The 18620-nt window shown below is 41.0% G+C and overlaps 1 protein-coding gene across 1 annotated transcript in view; it reads left to right on the top strand.

The window, feature by feature from the left end:
- The first annotated feature begins 114 nt into the window (after positions 1-114).
- enpp6 (ectonucleotide pyrophosphatase/phosphodiesterase 6) overlaps positions 115-18620 on the top strand; it is a 29804-nt gene continuing 11298 nt past the window's right edge. Inside the window, exons 1-3 of the mRNA XM_084908635.1 lie at positions 115-681; positions 5974-6153; positions 17280-17391. Coding sequence (XP_084764761.1) covers positions 426-681; positions 5974-6153; positions 17280-17391 — 548 coding nt within the window. The 5' untranslated portion in view covers positions 115-425. The remainder of the gene's footprint in view (positions 682-5973; positions 6154-17279; positions 17392-18620) is intronic.

Raw genomic sequence — 18620 nt, forward strand, 5'->3', positions numbered from 1 at the left:
AGAACAACATGTATGGCTATGGATGATCTTTAGGTGGATACTGATGGGCGACAACCGCGCATGTTTAATGTTCTCGTGCAGCCCCTCATAGGCTGAGTGTCGAGGCTCATAGAGACATAGTTACCTCTGGATAGTGACAGGCGGAAGGAGAAGTAGTTCCTATCAACTAGGTGCTATGTTGGTGAAATCATGATGGTGGAGTATTTGTTTTCATGTTAATATAAAATACACATTTGCCCCGTCTATGAAGCTTTCTCTGCACAAATGCTGTTATCGGAAGTCGATGATCGGTGATCGGCACAGCCAACAGGTTCCCATCGAGTGCGCACTGAGAAACCTTTGGTAGCTGCTGCCTGCTGTGGCACAGGAGCAAACTCCCTCTGCCATAAAGTTTTAGACAGAGAAGCAGATCATGCGTTAATGTCATGTCCAGCAGAAAGACTCCTGCGTTCTGCCCTCGGACCTTCCTGCTGCTGCTGCTGCTGTTTGACGCAGGACAGCTGGGTGTCGAGGCTCACCCGTTACTCGTGTTCTTGATCGATGGATTCCGCTACGACTACATGGATGACCTGCACGATTTACCCGGATTTCGTGAGCTTGTGGAAAATGGTGTGAAGGTTGACCACTTAACGCCGGACTTCCCAAGCTTGTCATACCCTAATTATTATTCCCTGATGACAGGTAATCCGTCTCTTTATGCGTCTCTGTAGCTTCTAACACAATAACTGATATTTTAAGAAGACATTAAGTGTAACTCCCAGCTGATCAAATCAAATACGTTTGATTTGATCAGCTGGGAAAAATGTTTTAGGTCCTAAACAACCAGATCTAATTACCCGGACATGTAAAACATGTAAAACATGAAACCCAAGAACATAAAAGTTGCACTAGAGGCACCCTGGGAGGCCTTTTAATTATACACAAAAGCGCATTAACTTTGAGGCCGTGAGAGGACAACAAAAAACACATAAATAGAAAAAGTAGGTGATTAAAATCCAGCCGTCTACACGACACATTAGTCATTAGAGTCAGTGTGCGATTTGCACATTCCTGTGTTGTCCAGCAGTGTAATGGCGGCTGGGATAGTTTCAAGCTTTGCATCCTAAGTCATCTTCCTGACGGGATCAGTTTGTGTTCAGAGCAGAGTTTCAGCTGGGACTGCCTGCTCACAGACGGGGGAAGCTCATAGTCTCATTTTCTTCAAAGCTGTTTGGATGCTTTCTTTTTAAGCTGCTGGTAATGCTTAACTGATAATAAGAGACTTCTATGTAATCTCTGACTGCCTAGTTAAACATCAGCAACATCAATTCACAGCTTTATACTGTCTAAATAATTTAAAAAGAAAGTCTGTCTGCAGTTAGTTTAATTGTATAATATGTAATAATTGAAGTTAGCTATCTGAACATCAAAAGGCTTCTGTCCACACAGGAGATTTAAACATCACAATACTGATGAGTTTGGGTTGTGCTGTATAAGAGAACAGCAAATATTCAGGGATACACACAGAACAAAGTTTATGACCAATACTGATATTGTAAATGTGTAAATCTGCCAGCAGTCTTTTGATTTTTTTATACAAAATAGAAAAAAAATACTTTGGAGATATGTCTCTATGCGTTTTGCGTACCTTAAAGTAACACGCAAATATAAATTGTTAAAACATAAATATTTGTTTGCCCATAAATAATTTTTACCCAAAAAAATCTACTTTTGTTTGCCAATAAATTATTTGAATTTGTTACAATAATTACGAGAGTATAACAGAAGAAAAATGTGATACAAAATTACAAGACAATTTTGGAGACTGTATGCAATGTTTTTGTAATTTTCTGTTATACAACAGAAAAGTCAGTAGAACTGTAATGTGCTAAAATCCAGAGCAGTTACATTTTTTGTTTGCCAGAACTCTTGGCATGGTCGGGGGGCTGATTCAACACATGAATGGCCTGAGGATAAAAACTCCTCTTAACCCTCTCTGTTCTTGTTCGGATGGTGCAGAACCTTCTGCCTGATTTCAGAAGCTGCAGCAGTTCGTTGCTGGGACGGGACGGATCCTTCAAAATCTGAGTTGCTCTAGTCCAGCAAGTCCTGACGTAAATGTCCTGTAGGGGAGGGAGAGCAGTCCTGCAGCAGCGTTCTGCCATACGGATCACTCTCTGAAGAGCTTTTTTGTCCTTGACACAGCTGTTTCCAAACCAGGATGTGATGTTCTGTGTGAGGATGCTCTCCACAGCGCCTGTATGGAAAGTCCCGAGGATCACTGGGGAGACCCTGAACTTCCTCAGTTGTCGTAGGTGGTACAGGTGCTGCCTAGCCTTTTTGGTCTGGACATGAGTGTGGGCAGACCGTGTCATACAATAAGAGTGTGACGATAAAATGCAAACTGTGTCCAGGACTGAAACAGACTCATTTCATATGAATAACAGAACTTCAGAAAGCATCCACATAAACACACTAACAGAAAATAAGCCAAGAACTTGGAGTGATAGTACAGTCTAGTGTATGCGAACCCCAGACCAGCAGCCAGACCTCAACCTAACAAAAGGCCTGCAGCCTCTGTTTCTTGGTGGTAACTGTTCTGAAGTTTCTTTACACTTGATGTTTGCTTTGGGTTTCGTTGATTTTGTGCATATGTAAATACTTCATGAGGGTAGGGAGTTGTGTTGGTGTGTGGCACTATAAGGTATATATTGTTAACTTGTGACGATGCATTTCAGGTCATTTTACAGAGTAGTGAGAAAGAATGTAACGAGGGGTGAAACAGGTAACTTTCTCTGTGAATAATTGAGTAACATACTGCATTACTATCAATAAAAGTAATAAGTAATATATTACTCTTAAAAGACTTTTAAAGAAAGTCATTGTCAGCACAAACATACGATAAAATTAGAAGCACATAGCGAAACTGAGGCCAACCTCACACACAGCTCACACACTCTCTTATGGCACGCACCGGCAAATACCCACCTTTTAAGTCTACGATACATATTTCATATATTACATGTTACAGTCAAATAAAAAGTTCAATCCAATTTATATAGCGCCAAATCTCAAGGCGCTTAATATTGTAAGATTAAAACGCTATAATAACCTGATACAAAGAAACCCCAACAATCAGACAGCTGAGCACTTTAGCGACAGTGCTAAAGGTGTGAAGGAGAAACCCTCAGTGCATCATGGGAAACCCTAGCTGTGCCCTGTGTGAAAGGGGCTGTAATAAAAGGACGCGGCATGCGCGCTCTGAAACCCATTCATTTCTATTGCCACGCAATAAAGGTTTCCTGTTGTGCTGAGCAAAGCACAGCGTAACGAGGAGTACTTGCACATGTTCAAACGGTTGACCTTCGACCGCTGTGCATTGCGACGTACCTTCACACGACCAACAGAAACAAAGCCTACAGCTGTGCGAAGTTCAACCACATGATAAAGGAAACCACTCTGTGCGTATCCGAGTCATGTGACCTTTTTGACAGAAGTTTAAGTGCATATAAAGGGACCTCCTTTACAACAGCTCTGCAGACCTCAGGGGAGTGGAAATGTCACACTCTTCACTAGTGGGGATAGTTACAAAGCTTTCTTCTTTATGAATGAGCTGTACATGTTTTTTTAATTAAACATCTGGACACAATAAAACACAAACTCTCATAGAAGATATAAAGTCATATCCAGTACACTTAGAGCGGCCGCAAAAAATGACGTACAAGCGGAGCACAGCCGCCAGTGCAACACAAATTTGGGGTCCTGCGCTCCAGCTAGAGGTGAGTGCAGCGCATGCCGCATCTGATGTGAAAGGGTCTTTACTCTATTGCAGCATAACTAAGGCTGGATTCTGAGTCTCTGAGGTTTATCAAAAAGGAAAGTGTGAAGCCTAATCTTGAAAGTAGAGATAGTGTCTGTCTCCTGAATCCAAACTGGAAGCTGGTTCCACAGAAGAGGGGCCTGAAAACTGAAGGCTCTGCCTCCCATTCTACTTTTAAATACTCTAGGAACAACAAGTAGGCCTGCAGAGCGAGAGCGAAGTGCTCTAATAGGGTGATGTGGTACTACAAGGTCATTAAGATAAGATGGGGCCTGATTATTTAAGACCTTGTATGTGAGGAGCAGGATTTTGAATTCTGGATTTAACAGGAAGCCAATAATAGAAATCTGCTCTCTGTTTCTAGTCCAGTCCCACACTGCACAGAGCAGGAGGTATGAAGTGCAGCAAACAAACCCTCAAGATGTACTTATAATAACAATTTTATAGACAGTGATACTATTTATAGTCAGGGGGAGAGTGGTGGTCGTGAAATGTTTTCTTCTTCCTGAGGGGGGCGTAACAGAAAACAATTGAGAAGCAGTGCCCTGAGTCAAGTAAGCCGAGAAAGGGAGATCAACGTGGTCGCTAAGAGTTGCAGGCAACACGAGAACGTGTACCAGCTAACAGCAGCTGGAGCTTTGGGAGTTGGAAGCAGATCTCGTGTGAGTGGCCTGCAGTGTGTTAACCATCGATCACCAAGCACCGACTTGCCAACTGTCCGCACGAAATCAAATATGGATGTCGACTAACAGAGCTCTCGTTGTGGCCCCCAAAGCCCCACTCCAGATGATGATGATGAAGATGATGATGAAGAAACATCTCTTGACTTCAGCCATCACTCACTAACTGCAGCAGAAACCTTCATCCGTGCCCTTGTCACCACCTGGCTTGATAACTATAATGGAGCAGCCCCAGTATGTCCAGAGCTCCTCCAGGCTTCTATGAGGCACTAAGCTCTGGAAACATCATCACCACCCTCAGAAATCTCCACTATCTCCTGCTCAAGTCCTGCATTACTTCCAAATCCCTCAATGCCCTGGCCCCTCAGTACCTCTGCTGCACCCATACACACAGTCTCGGTTGCTGCATCCTCAGCTATGGGTCTGCTTTCTGTCCCACACGCCCACCTCCATCCCTGTGGGGACAGAGCCTTCAGTGTGGCGGCCCCTCACCATCATATGAGCCCCGTCACTGAAACTTCTCAAAACTCAAGTCTTCAACGAAACCTTGAACCTTTAGCCTTGTTTTTGTTTATTTATACTGTTGTAAAGCATCTTTGGGTTTGTTGAAAGATAAATACATTATACTATACACATCTAAGTCATTAATATCATTATTATTACTTGCTGAACCAGGGGTCCGAAGACTTGTGTTCACCTAACACGGCCTCTTAACAGGTCAAAGAAGTAGGTCAGGTCTGGGTCCAGAGGGTGGCCAGATTGTTCCGTCATGATTACAGGTTAAGCTGTTTATTTAAAAAGGTGAAGTTTGTGTGGTGATAAAAGAATCTGAGCGGAGCTAAACATGAGTGACCATCAAGGAGCGTCTGTAAGAGGAAGAAGGTTGTCAGTGTGTTCAGGGTACGGCTGGACATGCAGTTACGTGTGATCTGGAGCAGCAGGTAGTTCGAGGGAAGCACAGTAAAGGTAGAGGAGGGCCTAGTGGCATTAAGAGATTTGATTGGACAATCCAGTGTGAATAATGAAAATGAACCAATGAGCTGCTGTCAGTGTTTGTAGGGCTGGTGCACGGCGGCCCATCTTTGTAATTTGAGGTGCTGGGACACTGAGGTGAAACTATTCTGAAAATGTTTTATTTCATTAGATATTTTTTTACCTGATGTTTTTATTTAAAGTTTTTTTGGGAGAAAATATTTCAGTATTGCAGCCGGTAATGTGTACACTAAATGTTTCCTGTGGCTCTGCGAGCTAATCCAGATTATTGCCTGAGCACAGGATGATCACTGTAACACAGGAACTAGAGAACCCCGTACGTTCCTCTGTGGGGTTCTCTGGGATTACAGGCCTTGCTCCAGGCAGCAGAACTATCATATAAACAAAGGTTTTTATGGGTTTAATAATGATTTACAAAGCGATGTGCTCTGAGCTGTGGGGCACCTTTTGTCTTGCATACAGTGTAATGTTACTTTTTATTATTATTGTTCTTATTATTAGGCCGTCATTGTGATATTCATCAGATGACTGGAAACTACATGTGGGATGAAGTCTCCAAGAAAGAATTCCTAATTGGGACCAATCCTGACAGCCGGTTGCCAATTTGGTGGGATGGGTCAGAACCACTGTGGGTCACCTTGCAGAAGCTGGGAAGGAAGGTTTTCATGTACTACTGGCCAGGTACGTGCACACGATCAATGTGAAATTCTATCTGAAGTTGTCTGTGTATTAAGGTGGTAAGTGGAAATGCAATGGCAAGCTGTTATTTGCAAATTTCACATTAGCTAAAAGTAGCATTTATCAGCGCTCACAGTTGTGGTGACCAAAATAGGGCTGTCGATTCAGCATCAATTATTCCGTCAAGTAATCGAGTAATCGGATAAGAAATGCTTTCGTCTGATTACTGAGTGATAATAAATATTCAAATGAGAAAAAATTGGTTGGTTTCCATTTTAGACACTGCAATGTTTGAAGGTTTAACTGCATCCATGGTCAAAAGAAAACAAAGGAACCTGGATCGTGCTGACGTGCTGTCATTGACGTCGAATTTTAATTTTAAGTACAGTCAAAGTCAAATAAAACAAGATATGTACACAACCTAAGGTATAAAAGATTTACCTTCACTATTGTTTATGCTGCTGAAAACAGCCGTTATGATGGCGTAGACTTATATAATAACCTAACAATCCTCTGGTCAGTGGCTCAGAGATTTAAAAGCTTTATTTTTATATTTATAAATATTAATACACTTTAATTAACTCAATATTTTATATTATTTTAATCTGAAAAAATGTTACGAAAGCCTTGAAATGAACATGGTCTAGTACACCGCATGCCCCCCTGTAGACTTAAACCCTGCGTCCATGTAAAGAAAGGACGGCCGCCGTCAGCCTTCAGGAATCTGAGTAATTCAACCAGTCTGGTATCAGAGTAAGTTAACAGCTCAGGTCCAGTTCGTCTGCTCAGTAAATGGCTGCAGCCGTAGAAACTATTAGCTATTTGTTATCACCTCCTCCAAACCTCAGTGATTTCTTAAAGGCCTGTGATCACTCACCTCGAGGTGGCTGTGACTGTGCTGCAGTCTTCTGGATCAACTGGAGGCTTTTCAAGCCTCATGACAAGAAATTAAAAATAGTCCAGCCTAGAAGTAATTAGTAATAAATGCATGCTATGTTTTCTCTGGATTTTCTGGATCTTTATGGAATTATTACAACCTTCAGTTTTCTTTAGTTCACTCCTGTGGCACAGCAGTGTGACTCTTAGTGCTGTGGTGTTCTGTGTGGATTCTCTCTGCCGCTGTGGCTTTCTCCCACAGTCCAAAGTCATGTACAGGATTAGTTTCATTTGTGATTCTCAACTGTAGGTATAAATGTAAGCACGAATGGTTGACTGTCTCTTTTCCACGAGTAGCTACTTGGCTCCACTAGACTTGACGTTCGTGGTGTATCCGTCAGACTCGGGGACCAAGCTGTTGTTTTTGTCATTTCCGCTGTTCCAAAAATGGCAGTTTTGATTTTCATGAAGGAGACGCTTTCATGACTTATCAGGTGACGCAACTGAGTACTTGGCGACATGCAGTCTGTTGATGTCACATTTTCTGATTACCTCAGATCGATTTGAGTCTTGACTGAGTAGGTACTGAAAAGATTCCTGTTACCAGGTACCACCACCTGATGGAAAACCCTAAAACGAGTTGAGCCGTGCCCAGCTGACCCAAGTAGGCACTAGTGAAAAAAGGCTGTATATGTCAGCCCTGTGACAGACTGGTAACATTTCCAGGGTGTAGCATGCCTCTCTCTGTGACAGCTGGTATAGGTGCCACAAATAGGGGACCAAACACCTTATTCTATGTCTTGATGCATGCTCACTCATCCAGGTGACGTCTTCAGTCTCAGCTGACTGCAGGTTTCCAACCTTATAAACAGGACATTTGCATAATGACTGAAACCAGCCCACTGAAGGAACAATGGGCTGGGAGGTCAGTTCCTTAATCTTAATTATGCAAATTCTCATGACCATTGATCAACAACCACTGATCAATGGCCATGAGTCCCATTCACAGAGAGTTGGTGAATGGCTGCAATCACAGCATTGTAAGATGGTGACAGATGTACCCTTAGGCCCCTCCTCGATTCAGAGATGGTCTTTCCCTTTTCACGTAAATGGCCTCCTTGACTCCGCCCTCAAACCAGCGTTCCTCCCTGTCCAGGATGTTACATCCTCATCATTGAAAGAGTGTCCACTGACGAGGTGGCTCTGCTGTGTTGTGCCATCCTCTTCTCCAGAGGTTGTTTGGTTTCCCTGATGTATAAATCCTGCCAATCCTCCTGCACTTAACAGCGTACACTATGTTACTCTGTTTGTGTCGGGGGACCCGATCCTTGGGGTGGACCAGTTTTTGGCGCAGCCTGTTTTGGGGTTTAACCCTCCTGTTATGTTGGTTCCAGGAACACCAATTATGCTCCTGGGTTAATTTGACCCGGGGCAAATTTAAAAGTGTCAGAAACACTGGCATTGATTATTTTACAATTTTCTTTTATAATTTTGATTTTTTCCGTTTTCTGTAGTGATGCAGATGACATGTGACATCTCTTATGTTCTGGGTCAATCTGACCCAGAATTCAATTCAATTCAATTCAATTCAATTCAATTTTATTTATATAGCGCCAAATCACAACAAAAGTCGCCTCAAGGCGCTTTATCAAGTTTTCAGCCTAATTTTAAAAGTAAAGTAAAAGTAAACATGAACATAACAGGAGGGTTAAAAGCCACAGAGACCTGGTGTTTAGAAAAAATGCGTCTCAGCTGCTCCGATACTCCTGACACGTACGGGATCACTGCAGGTTTTCTCTTAGGCAGCGGTTGTCCTTCTCTCCTGGATCAGCTGGAGCTTTCTTTAGGAGCCTTCCCAGCTTTGATAAAAGTCCAGCTGGGATAACCACATTTACTCAGGGCCTTCTTGATGTTCTTCTGCCTCCCTGGCTGCTGTGTCTGTGGGGATGGTGTTCGCTCTGTGTTGTAGCGTCCTGATGACGCCCAGTTTGTGCTCCAGTGGATGATGAGAGTCAAACCTTAAATACTGATCCGTATGTGTACGTTTACGGTACACGTCAGCTTTTAGATGTCCCCCATTACTGATGGAAATCTCACAGTCTAAGAAGGCTAACCTGCCTTATTCTATGAGTTTCAGATCTGTGGACTCCGCACTCTCTCACCATTTTCCTTCCCTGTTATATTGTTGTGAAGTACATTGTGAGGTTTATCCTGAAAGGCGCTATAGAAACCAAGTTTTACTTACTTACCACTAAAGGAGCAGTGTTTGAGTGTGCCTTGTGATTCAGGTTGAACTTGGTCTTGACTTGGTCGGTCTGGTTCAGACCTTGAGATGTTAGGGTCACTCGTACTCAAAGTGTACTTTTCCAATTTTCGGTGATGTACAACTATTGTAATTGTTCCCATCTATGCGCTAGCTTTCCAAACAAACGACCAACTATTACGCTCATGCCTGCTTACTTTCAGCATTAGCGAAGACACAATATCTACTTTTAAAATTAGGCTGAAAACTTGATAAAGCGTATCATTAGGGCTGGATCAGGTGACCCTGAATCCTCCCTAAGTTACGCTGCAATAGGTCTAGGTTATTTTCCTTTTTCTATGTTTGTCCTTCGCTCACTGTGTGTTTATACACCACTCTGTGTTTAATCATTAGTTATTATTAACCTCTGTCTCTCTTCCACAGCATGTCTTTGTCCTTCTCTCACCCCAACCAATCACAGCAGATGGCCCCGCCCCTCCCTGAGCCTGGTTCTGCTGGAGGTTTCTTCCTGTTAAAAGGGAGTTTTTCCTGCTGCTAATCTTAGTATATCTCCATTGTGTGATTAATTTTAATGCTTTCTCCAGAAATGTTGGCTGTGAAAGGAACGCTCCAAATGCAACATGTCCTGCAACAGAGTGTCCAACCTAATATTTAATTAGTTAATTAGTTATAGGTGCAAAGGTAGGAGACGATTAACACGTCATTAGCATTTAATCTGGTTTATCACAGTGAGCAACCATGCAAACATCTCTCCCAGCCCCACAGATCAGTTTTTTAACTATGTCATCAAGATGTTACTAACAACTGACATCTGTTTTATACATTTTGTGTATTGGATCTTGTGATGGTTAGTCACTATGATATCATCATCATCATGATATCATTGAGTCTCCTCAACCAGTCTGTCAGAATATTTGTCTGATTTTTAAATTGCTGTTTTTTTGTTTTAAATGAAGCTTAGAGGATTGTGGCTGTAGCTCAGGTGGAGAACAGGTCACCTACTGACTGGATGGTTGGTGGTTCGATCATGCCAAGTGTCCTTGGGCAAGATATTAACCCCATGCTGCATCCATCAGAGTGTGAATGTTAGCTAGGACGTGCTTAGAAACAGTGAATGGGTGAATGCTCAAGTTGTCGGAATGAGTCCATTTACCATCTTGATAAAACTGATTTTAATACGTCTACAAACTTCCTGACATCATGTTAAATTTAGCATAAAGTGTACCTTAAAAATACATAGAAGTCATTTCCACATAATGGAGTGACACAAGAATATGACAGAATATGCCTTTTTATGCCTACTTCACTTTTTGCCCCTGTGAGCGTGCCACTGCTGATTTTCCGGATGCGGGATGTCATCCCGTACTCGCCTGCCACTTCCTGTCTGTCAGGTCAAGTTTGTGATCTACTGACATGTTCAGACCTGTTTGACCAGTAACCAAACTGCAGGGGAGGATGTGATGTCAACATCTCTCAACTGGAGATGTCAGACGACAGGTCTGCAGTCATTAAAGGGTTTTTTGGGAAAACTGTGGCTTGTTTGACGCAGGAGGGAACTTTTTTCACATGTCCTGATAGGTGTGGGGGAGGGCAGGGGGAAATGTTACGTGGCGTGGGAGGCTGAGGGGTGTGAAACTGGGATTGTCGGCCAGTTGATACCTCTCCACAGCATGGGTCGATGGTCTTCTGTGGCTGGTGACCTTCCAAACTGATGCAGGGTCATTAGCTGAAAACCTGTAAGCAGCTTTGAGCGTGTTTTCTGGAAGGTTCCACGAGGTTACTCTGAGGTGTTCTTCTATCAAGGTTTGTTTTTACTGTGTGTTTGGGATCATTGTCATGTTGGACAATGAAGCTGCTGCCACATGGTGGATCAAATCAGGATTAATTACTCCATAAAATAAAATATTCATCTTCAAGAATGAAAGTTTATTTTAAAAGCAGCTAATGTCCAAACAATGTTAAAATACCTCCATAAAGCCTGAAGAGTACTTAAAAATTACAGTAGGTAAAAGTCTGGTTTCTCTTACACAAAATATCAGTAAACAACTCGAGAATTTTGCACAACATCAAAGATATTTATAGGATTCATGTGAAATATGAAGTTGTAAGCTAAGACAAAAAATGGAGGTAATATCCCAGCAAATACAAGTAAACAATTCAGTTCTGCCATGCTCAGATATTACATCTGGTTTGGAGCTATGAAAAAGATGAAAAACAAAAAAAAAAAATTCTTGCACACAAACTGTTTATTAAATTGAAAATGGATGAATGAAGAAATGTTAGCTGGGAATAGTTTTTGTGATTTGCAGTGCAAAAGGTCTTAAAGGTCAAACTCACTGTAAAGTTTTAATCATTTATTTTACTTCTTTTCAAAGCTTAACTTTGATTACATTTTTATATTTCAGCGACTGAGGATTTTATATAGTTGCCAGTGGAACTTGGTCACTTGTGTTTACAGATTTTGCAAGTTCAAGTGAAAAATGAAAGAAACGGAATATTCTTCAGTGACTAACACGGGGAGCTGATCTGAGCTAAAAAAAAAACAAAAGAAAACACACTTTTCAAAACAAAGCAATATCCTCAAAGACCTGTGAAGCAACGACAACTGAAAGCTACGGCAGTAAAGTCGTGGCCGAGCACTGCAAAATAGAAAACTCAGCATTTGGTGACGTCCATTGGTTCAAGACGTAGGTGATCATGGACTGCAAAGAGTTTTCACCCAAATATTAAGCAGCTTTAGCTGTAGCACCTTACCTTTAACTTCCATTAAGCTGTAATGAATGTGGCAGAACTATTTCAGTGCTTTTGTCTGAACATAATGAACACATGACTGTTAGAGCAGCCAGTGTTCATGGCCGCCTACAACTGCCAGACACTGTTATAGCATAAAAACTACGATGCCATCCATGATACTTGGGACACACCTCTGTACCATGGTGGATTGTAACTCAAACATTTAATATGTGATTTCTGGAACAGACTTTTTGCTTTGATTCAAGGAGTTTTATAACATATTTGAATGAACAGTTTAAATATTGTATCCATTCTGTCTCCCTATCCGGTCATTAAGTCTGACGTCACTAGCCGTGTCTGGGCCTAAACTCCGCTGCAGGTCCATATATCAAACGATCACTATGGCATTACTGAGAGTTAAAAAACTGTCTAAAGTCTTTCATCTTTAATAAAATGATCAGCGTTCTGCTCTACCAGGTGTAACAATTGAGTTTAACATCCAGGCATCCATGAAAACGGAATTTATGACATTTAACGGAGTTAGAAGTTAGCAGGAAGTTAGCTCGCTAGCTTCTATCTAAATACAATATAGCATGTCCTGACTGTGGGGTTTTGGAAACAAATTAAAACGTACAGCTCTGTTATCACTTCCAACATAAATGAAGACAGAAAACTAAACAGCAGTGACGTTTGTAGGGTTACTGAAGTTTGGCTAGCTGGTGTATAATGATGTGCTACGTGACCGCTAGCGACACAGCTATGTTAGCATAATATAAACAAGCTAACTTTTTTTCCACTCGATAAAAGTTAACGTGAGTGTTCTCGGTGGTCAGGAACAAATGTAATCGCATGGCAGGATGCTGTAAAAGGACCAAACTTCAGCCAGGAGAACAACTGAGATAATCCATCCACAATACGAGGTTAGTCATTCATATACTGCTGCATGGGCTGGGCTGCAGTTACATCCTAAGGTTTTAAAAACTGAGCGTAAATAAATGATTAGCGGTAATAAAAGCAGAGGGAGGTCAACAGTGATCACTGACTGTTTTAGGAGCTTTTTGAGATTAAATAGAAGAAAATACAAAACATTAAACATGTTAACAACACAAAAGCCATATTAAACGCAGACTACTTTAGGCCCGGAAGTAGGATTCGTCACGTCATCACTTAACGACCGGATGAAAAAAAGATCCACGTATAAATTACACAGATATAATAAATCATGTTTTAAAAACAAAAGAAATAATAATAGAAAAGTGCAGTAAGTACAATAAAAGAATCAGTGTCAGTCAATTGTCTCATTAATTCTGAACTTCTGGAAAAAGGGGAATGTGTATATAAATGGATGTAATTCTTAAACAGTTCATGAAACTTTTCTGTAAAGCCCTGTTTAAATTAAAATTGAAAGTCTGCACTTCAATCACATTTTGATTATTTCACTGCATTTTAACTGTGTCCAGAGGCAAAACTACAAAAATTATGTCTTTGTCCTAAACATTATGGAGGGCTGCATTCAAAAAGCAACCTGCTTAAAAAGTTACGTGGCAGCTCTTTGCTGCCAGAGGTCTTCAGATATCCAGTAGCCTTGTTTGATCCCAGTGGCCGAGGGAAAGAGCAAGTGTGCAAAGAAGCATGAGTGGGGAACAAAGGCGCTTGGCCAAAAAACAATTCTGCTGCCAAGAGCTTCAGCATAAGCACACTTTGTAACACAGGCACGCTCAAAATTTCTTCAGAAATGTTCTTTTTGGCTTGTTTTTAGTCCAATAACAAAGCAATGTTACCTTAAACATATATGATAAACAGGCAGTATCACAGACTTGAATAGTTGTATTTCTCTCATGCTCAGCTGAGGGCTGACTGGATGCACTCTCCTTATTTTAAAGTATATTTCAGTAACTTTTCCAGCAAATCCTGTTTCCTACTTCTGTGATAATCCAAATGTCTAAATGTAAAAAGATATTTAAAATGTGAGCTGAGTATATTTTCTTTGTAGAGATTTATATTTTCTCAATTTATCAAAATATTCACAATCAATTCAATTCAGTTTTAATTATACAGAAATCATAACAACAGTCACCTCAAGTAAATTTATATTGTACAGTAGATCGTACAATAACACATACAGAGAAAAACCCAACAATCATATGACCCCCTATGAGCAAGCACGTTGGCGACAGTGGGAAGGAAAAACTCCCTTTTAACAGGAAGAAACCTCCGGCAGAACCAGGCTCAGGGAGGGGCGGGGCCATCTGCTGTGATTGGTTGGGGTGAGAGAAGGAAGACAGGATAAAGACATGCTGTGGAAGAGAGACAGAGGTTAATAACAGATATGATTCAATGCAGAGAGGTCTGTTAACACATAGTGAGTAAAGAAGAAACACTCAGTGCATCATGGGAATCCCCAGCAGCCTACGCCTATTGCAGCATAACTAAGGGAGGATTCAGGGTCACCTGGTCCAGCCCTAACTATATGCTTTAGCAAAAAGGAAAGTTTGAAGCCTAATCTTGAAAGTAGAGATAGTGTCTGTCTCCTGAATCCAAACTGGAAGCTGGTTCCATTTTCATTTCATAACACACCTTTACAGTGGACCACGTGATCAGGAGCAGTCACTAAAAGAAGAAACAATCTGTTTACTCGTTTTTCTGTTTGTTTGTAGAGTCATATCATGTCTCTGCATTGGTTCTGTAGATTACCAACAGCTTGATAGAAAGGCTAGTTTTGGTGCTCCACATAGTATGAACCTAGTAAGCAGTTGTGAGGATGGTATATGGTTAAGACTGAAGCTACTTTGTAGTTTGTAAACTACTCTGCTTAAGAACAAAAGCAATTTGATATGATTAAAATTGCATAACAGGTGAAAAATACTAAAGTCACTAAGAAAAATGAAATAAAATAAAGTAACAATGACTTCATTGTTACTGTTACGGACCTGCAATGATGATAAAAAATATTAGGTTTCATCATTCATATGCTAAAAAATGTGAACTTTATTGCTATTTTCTCACAAAACATAGTAATAATATGTAATCTGACTGATATTCAAAGGGTATAATTTCTGAATTTGAATTATATTTTGGTTTTCATGACTAGGAGTGGTGCTAATTTAAAAAAAATCAAGTCAGTGAAAGTAGAAAAATGTTTTAATATATATGAATTTTATAGTATTTTGTAAACATAAACAGGAGGTGGCCATTTTTGGCCACGAACAAGCTGAGAGGGAGTTTTTTATGTTTCGCTGTCACTGCACAAAAAAACAAAGATGTACAAAAATCATCGATACTGTTAATTATTGCTACACATCTAACCTCCACCATGGGTAGAAAATAAATCAAATGGCATGTTTTATTTGGAATAAAATCTGGGTTTTATGATTTTTTTTTTTCCATTTATGAGTTCGTAGGATTATGTGATCTAACTGGTATTTAAAGGGTTAAAATTCTAAATTTGAATGAAATTTTGATTTTCATGAACAGCACTGACGCCAATTTAAAAAATCAAGTCAGTGAAAGTGGAAATTTATTTTTAATATATATGAATTTTATAGCATTTTGTAAACGTAAACAAGGGGTGGCCATTTTTGGCCAAGAACAAGCTGAGAGGGAGTTTTTATGTTTTTGCTCTCCCTGCACAAAAATAACAATGCATTATAACAAAAGTTGATGCGAATCAAGTACATGCCCCAGACTCTACTATTAATAATACAAGAAATTCCAGTAGCAATGTAAATATACAAAATTGTGAGATTTGAGGTTGTCTTCCAGCCAGTGCAGTGGACAAACAAACTGGTGTTTAAAGGGTTAAAAGTTTAAAAAGTAATAACTATTTTATATTTATGAAAAGAACTGAAGTTAGTTAAAAGCTTTATGCAGAAAAAATGGCAAAAAACCATAAAAATAATAAAAATTACAGACCTAATCTGCTGGTGGCCACTTTTGGCCACGAACAAGCTGAAAGGGTCGTGATTTTGAACACACCCAGAGGGTTAAATATGTAATTGTTATTTAATGTGATAACATCCAGTGATTTGTTAATTATTTTTCTTACACGCATAAGAAAAACATATGAAACAAATTAAATTTAAATCTGTGAAATTTTGTGTTCGGCACCGCCTGGCTTCACTGCAAATGGCGGCTGACTTTATCACCGTGCTGGTCTGGGGTCAGCTGTAACATCACTCTGGGTCCTTGGCTGGCTTAGCGTTACCATGCTGTCCGTGCTTGTGAAGAGCTGCAGTTGTGTTTAACAGTATGATGCAGTTGTTTCTGTCCTGGAGCAGTCTCCACTTTAACATCTTGCTCTCATCCTTTTGTGCAATGAAAATAAAAGTAATGTCCAAATCCTCTGACACACAGATTGAAATCAGCTGCTACTTCACACACATGTATTCTGACTTTCATTCCTCTTCTCTCGAGGGCATACCTCCACCTCTCTAGGCTCTCTTCCATCTAGATCACTACAGATCCCAATGTCCTCAGCAACCCCCCTGAGACACCTGCCTGACCTCATCTGTCCATCACCACTGCGAATAAGAACGGGCTTAGAGTTGGTTTCTTTACCACTGTCTCGCTGTCCTCATACATGCACTGCACCAGCCATTCTCTAGATCCGCAGTGCAGCTCCTTCTGACTTTCTTTATACTTCTCCATCAACACTATTAAAGCTAGCATCACATCTGAAGTGCTCTTTCTCAGCATGAAGCCACAGCAGTTCTCACAACTCAGTAAGTCACTCCATAATATGGCCCATGCCCTGAAAAGCGTACTGAAGATGTGGAAATAAATAAATACTTTCAGTGTAATTATTTCATTGTTTCCTGTAAAAACCCGACTTGTTACCTGACATTACATGTAATTACAGGGTACTTGCGCCTTAGTTGCAGGTTGCAATAGAAAGTGTTACCAACTTATACAAACCATCAGAAAATAAAGAAGACGAGTAAACACAAGGGAACAATGAAGCTAAACTCCAGCAATAACAGAACGATAACTAACCAAACACAAAGATTACAATACAAAGACTCCTGACCCCAAAAACACTAAACCCAGGTTCAGAGACAACCAAGGGACAACCAATGACAACCAAGGGAAACTGCTGTAATTTCTTTTGTTAGAATAACAACACACATACACTCTGATGGCTGCTGGTCAACATAATAAAAGCAATTATTGTCTATGACATACAGGTAATGGGCTATCATAGCATGTTAACTGTTTACAGAGGTGCCTGTAAATGATGGAGTCATTTCATGTGTTTCAGGCTGTGAGGTGGAGATTCTGGGTGTCCGTCCATCTTTCTGTGAGGAATACGTGTACAACCCCTCAGAGAAAAATCTCACAGCATCAATAACAAATGCACTAACAGTCTTAAGGTAACACGATTTACTTCTGCTGTCACATTAATTAAGGCTTCAACTTCAGTTCTGACTGAACTTTGAACTGCCAGGTTCACAGTGCCAAAGGTGATATCAGAATGAATTGTAGGAGGGCAGGCGAACGGTGGTGATGACTGCAAAGGAACAGACCAAGAACAAGAACAGGGAAACGGATCTGAGCTATGAGCCAGTCCTTACCGACGTAAAGCGAAATGTGGACATAAAGAAATTAAACTCAGAAGGAAGACGGGACACGGGGGGCTGGAAGAGAGAGATTTATTTGTGAGACTTAAAAAATTAGATCAATTCTAAGAGAAGCAAGTGGCTTCAACCAGACCGTTATGGGGCTGGTGATGGGTTGAATTTCATACGGTCCATTGTACTAGGGAGAAAGTTTCTTGGAGAAGGGGATTTCTCTAGAAGATAAAGAAACTCTCTGACCTTGACTACAGAGGGGGCCCAGTGTGCACCAGCGCTCTGCCACCCGACAAGTCTGGTCTGTTGTGCGCTGCTGTGCAGCTCTAGTCGTCACACACCTCCACAGATGGGCACTCCCAATTCCTCCTCTAATAGGGGTGGTTGATAACCTAAGGATGCTTTGAAAAATAAGAGCCCTGTGAGCGTACTCATTCAGGACATTTGGGAACTCCAAGAGGACGTGTTACTAATAACCAGACAGCAAAGAGGCCTCTAGTCCCTGGTTAAGCTGCTCAGTTTGATCATTCATTTGAGGGAGGAACCAGAACATAAGCTGACCGTAGCTGCTAAGGCAGCCAGATCGTTTTCCACACATGTGAAACAAATTGGGGACCTCTGCCAAAACAGTCTGGGCCAGGAGGCCAGTTTTCAATGAAAGGGGCTGAATGGAGAATCTTTAAATTATGGAAACAATCAGTGTCTTTTTATTAGAGGCAGGCAGACTAGTGCAATATGAAACCAAGATCTACTGGGAGATGAGAGATTGCAACAGACCCGAGGGGGCCCGGGAAACGCTTTCACTATGGAGCACATTACACAGGCTGCTATATGTTCTCTTACATCTTTCTCTAGAAAGGAACATTTGACAGAAAGGAGCGTTCTGCTTATCTCGAGGGTGGATCTTTGATGAGGCTGCAGAAGAGTGATGGTTGGGGGGCCAATTACCTGGGTCTGGTTTGCATGGCCTGTTGGAAGGTGTCCTCTATTTCCCATTCGAGGGTGCCTACTACACAGTTACTACACAGTTA

The sequence above is a fragment of the Perissodus microlepis genome, chromosome 2, assembly GCF_051167445.1.
Source record: "Perissodus microlepis isolate ML-2025 ecotype Zambia chromosome 2, ASM5116744v1, whole genome shotgun sequence".
Classification (NCBI taxonomy): Eukaryota; Metazoa; Chordata; class Actinopteri; order Cichliformes; family Cichlidae; genus Perissodus; species Perissodus microlepis.